Source organism: Ammospiza caudacuta, chromosome 1 (assembly GCF_027887145.1).
Source record: "Ammospiza caudacuta isolate bAmmCau1 chromosome 1, bAmmCau1.pri, whole genome shotgun sequence".
NCBI lineage: Eukaryota > Metazoa > Chordata > Aves > Passeriformes > Passerellidae > Ammospiza > Ammospiza caudacuta.
In genome coordinates, this window is record NC_080593.1 from 62,804,582 (window position 1) to 62,814,739 (window position 10,158).

The 10,158-nt window shown below is 38.3% G+C and overlaps 1 protein-coding gene across 1 annotated transcript; it reads left to right on the plus strand.

The window, feature by feature from the left end:
* Positions 1–1,703: 1,703 nt before the first annotated feature.
* Positions 1,704–7,506, plus strand: PRL (prolactin). The gene is made up of 5 exons (XM_058814931.1): positions 1,704–1,740; positions 3,212–3,393; positions 3,782–3,889; positions 5,291–5,470; positions 7,315–7,506. The coding sequence occupies exons 1-5, from the start codon at positions 1,704–1,706 to the stop codon at positions 7,504–7,506; spliced, it is 699 nt and encodes a 232-aa protein (XP_058670914.1).
* Positions 7,507–10,158: the final 2,652 nt, after the last annotated feature.

Here is a 10,158-nt window from a genome sequence, read left to right on the forward strand (position 1 = left end):
CCTTATTTTGGCCCCACCACCAAACCCTCAAAATGCCAAGAAAATGAGATTAGTGAATGAAAGAGCAACAGATGGGTTGAGAACTGTTCATTCATCTAATTCACAGGACTCTTCTAATGTAAAATACCAGGATTGTTCAGTCTCACCTGTAATCTTATTGGGGCAGGTTTTCAAATGAAGTTGAATTAAATCAAGCTCATAAGCCATTAACCACAGTTTAGAAGACAACCATTTTTTCTACCATCCGTGCTCGAGTTTTTGCTGTGGCCCCATTCTAATATTACTGCCTTCATCAAATTGCCACTTTTTCTGCTGCAGACAACAACTGCTTCATTTACTCAGCAGAACCTCAATTTCCAGTAAAGGTGCAGTCTCTAAGCAGAACAAACTGTTCTAGCAAAAATCCTAGAATTTAGCAAAGGTAGACCATCTGTTACTGGTTCTGGTTTGTTGCTGAAGTATCTTGTTTCCCAAGGAATGCCTTGCCTAAATGCTTAACCTTTCTTCTCCCTTGTTCATCATTACTTCAAGAATCCTGAAATAATGAAGGGTTCTGGGTTGCATGTTCCATTCCACAGGTATGGAACAAGTTGTCTAAAGGCAAGAAAATTCATTAACACTGTATACCTTATTCATCATGACCATCTAATTTGGAAAGTTTCTCCATGGGTAAATGGACCTGAGAAACAGATGAAAGGTTATATATTTGCTAACATATTCATGCAGATGAGCCTCAGACAAGAGGAAAACAGGGCCAACCTGCTCAGGCTGGTTTGCAGCTTACCACAGATGCATCAGAACTGAGAACAAACCTCACTGCTGACGACAGCACATGTTTTGCATGTGGTGGAAATGCCCATCTTTTACGCAGAGGGTTTTTGAGTACAGAAAATAATTTCATGGTTTCGTAGAGGTTGGGTTTGTTTTTTTTAAACAATGCTAATTTATTCATGAGACATTTCAGATTAAGCAGTAAATATATAACTTCTACTTCTTCAATTCTTCTAATTTTTTCCTTTTTTAAATGGAAAAACTCGGCCTATTTTTCTAAACATCTCTCAGATAGAGGATCAGTTATACCAAGATGTGTGCTGTGTAATATATTTTTTAGCTGACCATGAATGTCATATCTCTAATATTACAGATAGTGACCTGTCTTTACAGGAGCCTCAGTTCCCTTTACTCTGGACAATTTTCTGTTCAATTTATGCTATTTCTCTCAATGGGGATCCTGTAAACTACTGTTTGCCTCCCACAAATAGCCAGAATTTTAATTTAAGAAAGCTTAGATGACTGAAGCAACAAGGACAGGTGAGAAGACTGTCATGGGGAGTGGGAACAGCAGGCTAGAAGCATTGAGAATATCTGTCTCAGAACTGGAGATTTCCAAGATCAATGGCATTTTCACCTCATTCAGGGCAAAATATTGGCACTCTCTTCATTCAATCGTACTTGGGATCCCACAGCTCAACTTATTAATGAAATTCCCCCTCACAGCTAAAATTAAAAAAAAAAAGAACCAAAAAATATTGAATATGAATGTGGAAGAAAGGCAATTTGATGTTTGTAATTATCGAGGCAAACTCCACAACCTGTTGAATGTATGCAAAATGGACCCTGGATGGTGTATATAAAAGTGGTATGTGCGGAGAGCAGCAGCAAGCATTGAGGTGTCTTTCTGGTAGAGAGAGTCACCATCCAGGATGCCGACCATGAGCACCAGGGGGGCTTCACTGAAAGGTAAGAATTTTGACATTCACCTGCTGAAAATTTTTATACTTCTTTCCATTTTGATTGAATTAGGAAGCATCTGAAATGTAACAAATCTAGAGACTGAGGTCTTCCAGCCACATAATTTTCCAGAAAGGGCCTGAAGAAAGGAACTTGATGCCTTTTGTCTTCTAAGAGTATCTTTGCATAGGGTGGTGTAACAAAAAATTGGCTTGAAGGGTGTCACATCTGCACATGAATGTTTGGATCTGGACTGGTTTGCTGCACCACTCAAAAGGCTATGACTAGATGTCATTACCCACAAATCTAGAGGTGATGAGGTAATTTTGAAATTAATGTTTTCAAAATGTTCATCGACTTTCCAAGCCAACAAGTCTCAGGTTTTCACAGTTTTTCCTTAGAGTACTTTCCTAAATGCAGTATCCAGCATGTACCTTGCTCATGGGGGAGGAGGAAGGCTTACTTCAATATTGTGTAAATCCAACTTTTTTGAATGTAGACCTGGAAAGAAACTTATCACGTGACATCCTTAGGGAGAGTTTTGCTGATTTATGAAGCACACTTTCACTGAGCATTTCTAAATAAGTCTAGTCAACCAATATAGGTAACACATCAATTTCCAGAGGTAAAAGTCTCAGAACAAGTACGTTCATTTACCAAATATTTTAATTATCTGCCATTGCTTTTCTCTGTATATTTTATTTCACTGAATAAAAAACTTCACTCTGCTAAGTTAACATGAAAATCTTTAAGCAGATGAGGTTTTATGCTTTAGATAATGAGAAGTCCTCTATATCAGTTTCAGAAGCTCAGGAGAAAAGGCAAAAACTATCACAGATTTCTTAGAAGTAGGAAATTTAGGGTTAAACTCTAAAGAGCAAAGAAGCACATCTGCTGGAAATCTTTTGAAGGAACTCCCAGGACAATCACAGCCTTAAGAGTGACCTAACCACCCTCCCACAAAAATTAATTTTAACTCCAAATGTTTGCAAGAAGAAAAGGACCTCTGGGATGAGGAGGAGGGAAGGAAAAAAAAAAAAAAAAAAAAAGAAAGAAAAAAAAAGACCAATCTATTTTCCAAAATTATATACCTGTGTAAATAGAAATATGTATCTATATTTGCACTGTGAAGAAGTTTGATTTGTTTTTTCTTCTGTTTATCACTCTGTTATAAAGCCAGACATGTAGTAAGAGACTTCAGAATACACTGTACAGTGCAGCACAGGTTGCCTTGTCTCTTTCTCCTCAAACTCTGTAACTGGCTCTGCTATACCATCAGGATGATAAAGGGGAGAAAGGATAAAAGAATTATAGAATTACAGTGTGTCTGCCCTGAACTGCTGGAGCAACCAGCACAGAGGGTACTTTGAGCTGTGTGACAGCACAACCCAAATCACCCAGCATCTGGCTCTGACAGCTGCTTCTAAATACACCTGCAAGTCAATGTGTGCCCATTTCACCATGTTTTAAACTTGAACAGGTTTGTTGCTGGCGGCCCTTCTGGTGTCCCACATGCTTCTGACAAAGGAGGGAGTGACCTCTATGCCAATCTGCCCCAATGGATCCGTCAATTGCCAGCTTTCCCTTGAGGAGCTTTTTGACCGAGCAGTTAAACTTTCACACTACATTCACTATCTCTCTTCGGAAATGTTCAATGAATTTGTAAGTAGTCTTTTCCTGAGAGCAGGAAAATATAAAATTGCAATTTAATACTTTTTAATCACAAACATCTGTTAACATATAATAAGTAAACAAGTATGACTGCTGTCTGGTGAAAGTCCCAATGGTGACCAAATTGGTATATAGTCCTGAATGTTGCTAAGATCCCCAGCACTTCTATTAAAAGATGCAATTTTCCCATCATCCTTCATCTGTGGAACATTTGTTTTTGCTGGGTGCCAGTTCCACTCTAGAGACTCACCAGAAACTTTTGACCTTTACAGCATAAAAGCAGTGATAAAAGCTATGGAACAACGATTAGCTAGCACAGTGTTTGAGCTGAAGCTCCTACTTTTCTATCTTAATAACACCTGTCCGTGCTGATCTACAGGATGAACGCTACGCCCAGGGCCGGGGTTTCATTGCAAAAGCTGTCAACAGCTGCCACACTGCGTCCTTAACCACTCCTGAAGATAAGGAGCAGGCTCAGCAGATTCATGTGAGTCCCACTTCCAGTGTAATTCAGTGTAAGACAGAGCAGGGGAAGAAAGGGAAGGAGGGTTACAGAATAGTGAGGCATCTTTCAGAGTGAGAGAGATCAACTCAATTAGAATTAAAAAGCTAGGAAGAGGAAAGCATCAAAAAGTCAAAGTTGGTTTAACATTTGCAGATGCTAAGTTACAAACCATAGAGCATGTGTAAGTTCTAGTGACTTTCATCATCCCTTCCTTTTCCTGTATGGTACATTATTCACTGCATCTTAATTCCAGTTAAAATACAACCTCATGGAGCAATGCTGCTTATTGTGTTCATGCAGTGCTGAGAGCACCACAACCTTTAAACATTATCTTAAAATATCTTATACACAGTTAATGTATTTACAAACATAAGAACACATTGCTGTATATAGATAGAGGTAAATAGTTTTCCAGTAACTCAAAACACTGGCATTAATAAAAAACATTCTTTCTGTTACCAGTAGGCTAAAGTGGTCCCATCATCATCCAAATACAAAGACTCTAGTGTGAAAATCTGCAAAATACGTGTAAATAGAAACACACTACATACCTACAACATTTACAATAATTATAAACTTTAGTGAGGATGATCTCATTCAGTCTATGCTCACAGATATGGTTTGAAAATTCTCTGGAGAAAAAAATAAGCAGAGCTGTAAAAATGGGGCTGTTCCAGAGCAAAATTTCTACAAGTTTCATGGTGGTGGTGATATCTTCACAATCTCACAGTATCACCAGCTTCTCAGTGTGTCATTTAGAAATTCTAGTGGGAGCAATAGAATTCACAGCCCTGGGTTGTGCATCTAGCAAAGAAGAAAAGGTTTAATACTGCCACGAACTGAACCATAGGCTTGATGAATTCCTATTGCCCACAAGAAAAGACAATTTTTAAAACCAGAGAGCTACTGCTGGAAGTGCTGTTGTTCAAAGGGGAGGACAGATGAGTTATGTAGAGGCAATAAAAGCTATTTGGTGGTTTACCATAATATGCACCTTCCAGTCAATACTAAATTTTAAAAAAAAGTATAAAAATAATGAGTGGAATTTAAAATGTTCATCAAAAATCAGATAAGGAGCTCTGGATTTGCTTTCACAGAGATGAGACAAAGTTATGCTTGCTATTTTTTAATGCTGAGAGTATTCAATTATATTTCCCATCTCAGAATGTCTCATGCAAATATTGTGGAACATGATGATACCAATGACAAACTTTGAAAATGCAATTGCACAGAGGTATCTAAGGGCTATAGGGCACATTCAGTGATAGGTCATGGAATAAATTCCTAAATCACAGTATCTGAGGACACTGCTCTAAATGCCTTCTAATTTTACCAGAATTAGCTTTCTTCTTCTAACCACCTTCCCTTTCTATGGGTGTGCAGCATGAAGACCTACTGAATTTAATTCTGGGAGTTCTGCGTTCCTGGAATGATCCCCTGATCCACCTGGCCTCTGAAGTACAAAGAATCAAAGAAGCTCCAGAAACCATTCTCTGGAAGGCTGTGGAGATTGAAGAACAAAACAAGCGACTTCTAGAAGGAATGGAGAAAATAGTTGGGCGGGTAAGTCAGTCCTTAACACCCTTCCAGCCAGTTGCTTTAAGGAAGACACGTACATTGGTAGGCTCTCCCTACCTGGAATACAAAAGGAAAAAGTAGATGTGAAAATAAAGAAGGAAGACAAAGTAGTCGATTCTGAGAACTTTTCAGCTTTCTTCTTTCAGATTTCTTCTGCTAACTTGCAATTTCTAAAGAGACAACGTGATATGATTGTCATAGAATAACCCACGACACTCCCATGGAGTTATGCTTCAGGGGAAGCTGTAATCATCAGGACTGACTATGGTCATTCTATCTTTGAGCCTTTTCAGTTTGCAATCCTGTTTGTTTAAGGATACATCCCAATTTTTTCCATATTCATATATATATATATATATATGTTTCAGCATATTTATATGCATCTGTATACAAATAGGTATTATGCAGAGGTCTTGGAAACAGGTACTGTTTTTAAAACAGTTCTGTGAGTCTGGGCTATTGCAAAGATGTGGCATAAAAAGTAACCTTGATATCTTTCATTTCTCTTTTCACACCACATTGATTCCTCTGGACTCTGGGTCTGACTTTGCTCCCCCTATACTTGTGAGTTTAGACAACAAGGCTGTTGTCTCACAAAACCCATACTTGAATAGCTCTTGTTGCCACTAATTGATTGAAAGCTTTCCTGAACAAAACCAGCTCTCGCTTGTTTATTTTTAAAGGGACCTCTGTTGGTTGGTGAATTTATCATTCTGTCAGTGAGTTAGAGGCTGACAGGAGGTTCTGACTTCACTGCTCTGAGCAGCTGAACAGCACAAAGAGTGCCACCATCATTGTATCCACCACTTTCCACTAGATCACTCAAGGTCTCTCATTCAGTTAGGTGTCTCTTCACTCAGAAACCTTATATCATCCAGGCTACAAATACATTTATCAGTGTAATCAAATACATCTCTATCACACATCCATGTGTAAAAAGGGCACAGCTGAGGGTCCAAGATAAGAGTAAGAAGTCAGGTGCTACTCCAGTTGCCCTGTCACCACCTTCTCATTCACATTATTTACAAAAAGAGATAAGACTGGCTCATTCATTAGTGTCAAACCATATTTTTAAGTCATAGTGGGTCTATTTTTTTTTTTTTTGCCTTTTGCTTAAACTGAATAATAACAGTTCCACAGATACTCTCCTATATGTCTTTTCAAAGTATGACTTGTGTGAAATAAGAATGGTGCACAAGAACCAATAGGCACAGACTTTCTTCCTGCTATGAAAGGCAGATTTATGTGATAAAAGAAAATTAATGATCGCCTTCAAACAGGGAGACCTAAACCAGTCTTCACCTCAGATACTAACTCACTACATGTGTTCCCACATGTAGCTTTCTAACATTAGAAGTCATTGTATCACTCAGCATTTTTTTTAATGGAGCCAGTACTTCTGAATATGTATTATTGAGAGCCTCATCTGTTTGTTGCACATGAACAACTTCTAAGAACAAGTTTTAACAAAGTTTTGAAGGTGGAGGGAGCCAAAGGGAGATGTCCCTGATGAGGCCAAGCATGAAGGAAGGATTGATTTCTCTGCAAAATCAGGTTTCCTTGAATACTGGTTAATACACTAGTTCTCTTAAAACACAACTGAGACAGTTATGCTTTTCACATGTTTTAGGAAAATAAACTGAAAAATCTGACAAATTCATTGAAAATGAATTAAGATATAGAACATTGTACAGAATAATGTGAGCCTGAAGAGAAAGCACATTAGAAGCCATACACTAGCATTCTTCAAGGACAGTATTTTAAATTCTGCCTTCTACATCCAGTCAGGCTCGCTATCATTTACTATTACTACCACTTTGTGTATTTAGGTTCACTCTGGGGAGGTCGAAAATGAGATTTACACTCCATGGGATGGACTTCCATCCCTGCAGCTTGCTGATGAAGACTCCAGACTCTTTGCCTTTTACAACCTGCTGCACTGCCTCCGTCGAGATTCCCACAAAATTGACAACTATCTCAAGGTTTTGAAGTGCCGCCTAATCCACGATAACAATTGCTGAGTAATCATGGGCCTGATCACGTTCTGGAGTCATTCATCGTGTGTTCTTGATGCTTTGCCACTTTATGAAAATGGCACACTGTGCAGAATCTGTATCATCAGTAACTTTCAATGTGTTTGTATGAATTCTGGCTGCAACAGTTAGCACCACATGTGCAGGTGCTTTAAAATATTACCAACCACTTGTATGACAAGAATATACTTTTCTGTTTAATCTCCTCCCCTAGTAGCATTTCAGTGATAAAAAGGATGCAGATGCAAATAAAAATGTTCTTAAATCCAAAAGCATGTAACACTGGATGGTATCAGTGAATAAAAAATAGATGGCATGCTGTATACCTTTAGCAGTAGCTTCTCTTTTGGGATCTCAATCTCCAGTTACTGATAACAGGATTTCTTACTTGCATTGGTCTTTACACCCTCTCCAAAAAGGGAGAAAACAAAAAGTAGAGACATAAAAAGGCAGATTAATCACACCAAACTACCCTAAAGGGAAATTTTTTTCTGAAATCCAATTTGCTTTTATCAACTCTTTTACTTGGTACAAAATCTGTCAGAGCAGGAGAGAGGAAGGTTAAGAAATCCATCCTGACTAACACAGCCTTTGATTCCCCATGCAATTCATGGAGAGAGAAGACAGAGATTTTTAAGGACAGAGATGAAGATATATTTACATCTCTACTGATGAGAAAAGGTATTTCCAAGGGAAGGTTCACTATATTTGAGGTAACTATCTGAGGGCAAAGGAACCAACTGGTTTCAGTAGTCTCAAAAGGCAACGATTGGGCATTCATATCATATCCATCTACCTTTCACATTCCTCCCAAGCAGTGTGGTGGTTACAGTTACTTGGAGAATTTTGAAGCCATTAAAAGGCACCAGATGAGCTGACGAGTCTTTTGTGCTAAACCCAGTGTGTCTCCATTCACTTTGGGTTGACTCAAAAAGTTTTTAGGACACTCATTTGAAAACACTATGGTTACATACTGAAAATTTGTAAAGCTCGAAATATTGACCACTTTTGAAAAAATCTGGCTTACAGTCACACAGCAAGTAAGAAGCCAAATTGCAAAGGAAGCCATTGACTGTAGACCATACCTATATGTTGTCTTTGTAAGCAATAAATAAACTCAACCTTGGCTTCATCACACAGTTTCAGCAAACAGGAGCTTAATTTCAAATCAGCTCCTCCTGGAGTTGGCTTCCCCCTAGACATGCATGCTGCATTGCTCCAGGTTGGAGCCAGCTCAGAGGAAGAGCAAAGCACCAGAGAAGATGGGTTTGAGGGCTGAAGCCTTTCATTACCATAGCAAATAAGCACAGCCATAATTGGTATTGACGTAAGAGATTAGACAATACCAACTGCTAGGAGGGTCTCATTTTAGCCATTTCTCCAAGAACACGATGATACTTGCATTTCTAATTGTGTATATATACATATAATGGCCTCTTAATCTCTTCATGTTTTCAATCATTGATTGCCTCAGGCTTTTTCTGGATAAGTATACACTAAGCCCAATTTTAATCTATAAAAATCACCTTTACAGTAAGCAAATTCCTTGTAGGACAGTCACAATTGACATATTTCTTAAGATCTGAAATGCACAAAACCTGGGGCATATGCAACAGCAGTTTAACAACACACAGCTGTACAGCACAGTGAAGGAAGAGAATGGGTAAAATTTGCCTGGCAAAATGCAAGTGCCCCAACTAGAATTTAAAATGGTTTTAATATTCTGGTTTTTGTTATAATGCCAATGGAAGGGGGAAAAAGAAGCATTTTAAAGGAAAGGGGAAAAAAAAAGAAAAAAGAAAAATAAAATATGTCCTTTGTAATTATCATAAGTGCTTAGAATTACAGTGTGAGTTCTTATTGAAAAGAAAACATGAATAATGCGACTAGTCTGTATTGAGCTGGAAAAACAATTATGCCTCACTGAGCAAACTCCTACCTCAGAATCTCTTTAGAATTCAAAAGAAACTTGATTAATAGGGTAGACATTCATAATTTTACACTTATATGACTAGATCTAAAACAATGACTTTCATTAACTGCTTAAAAATTACAGTGCTAAAACAACTGTTTAAAACTTGCATGCACTGGCTTTATATAGCCTATTTTAGCACAATAATGAGTTTTTTAATTTCATAAGGAAAGATACAAGAGGATGACAAAAAGAATCTAAACAACTGAAAAGCTGTTTTGCAGCTGCTTAACTAAAGTAGCATTAAAAAGTGATCTGGTTAATATTCTGAGTCATCACAGCTGTCACAGAGACAGAGAGACATAGAAGCCCATGAACACATTGGGAGCTACACCTACCTGTGAAGTGCCCTATGGACATAACCTTCAGATCCTGAATGTTCAAGCCACAATTCAATTGGAAAATCTGTTTCTTGAGCTGCTGGTAGGAAAAACACACACTTAACCTAATATTAATAGATAGATACTAGGAAAAATGTCTTCACACTGAGGGTGGTGAGATGTAGTGAGAGTCCTGTGTATTGGATAAGTGAGTCCCAGCTATTCTAAATGAGCTGCAGATGTGAAGTCCTTAGCTGGGCAGCAGCTGTGGCTCATGAAGGTAGCTGGGATAAAAGGGGGTGGGCTGAGAGCCCTGGAGGAGCTCCTGTGAAGTTATAAAGAACTGCA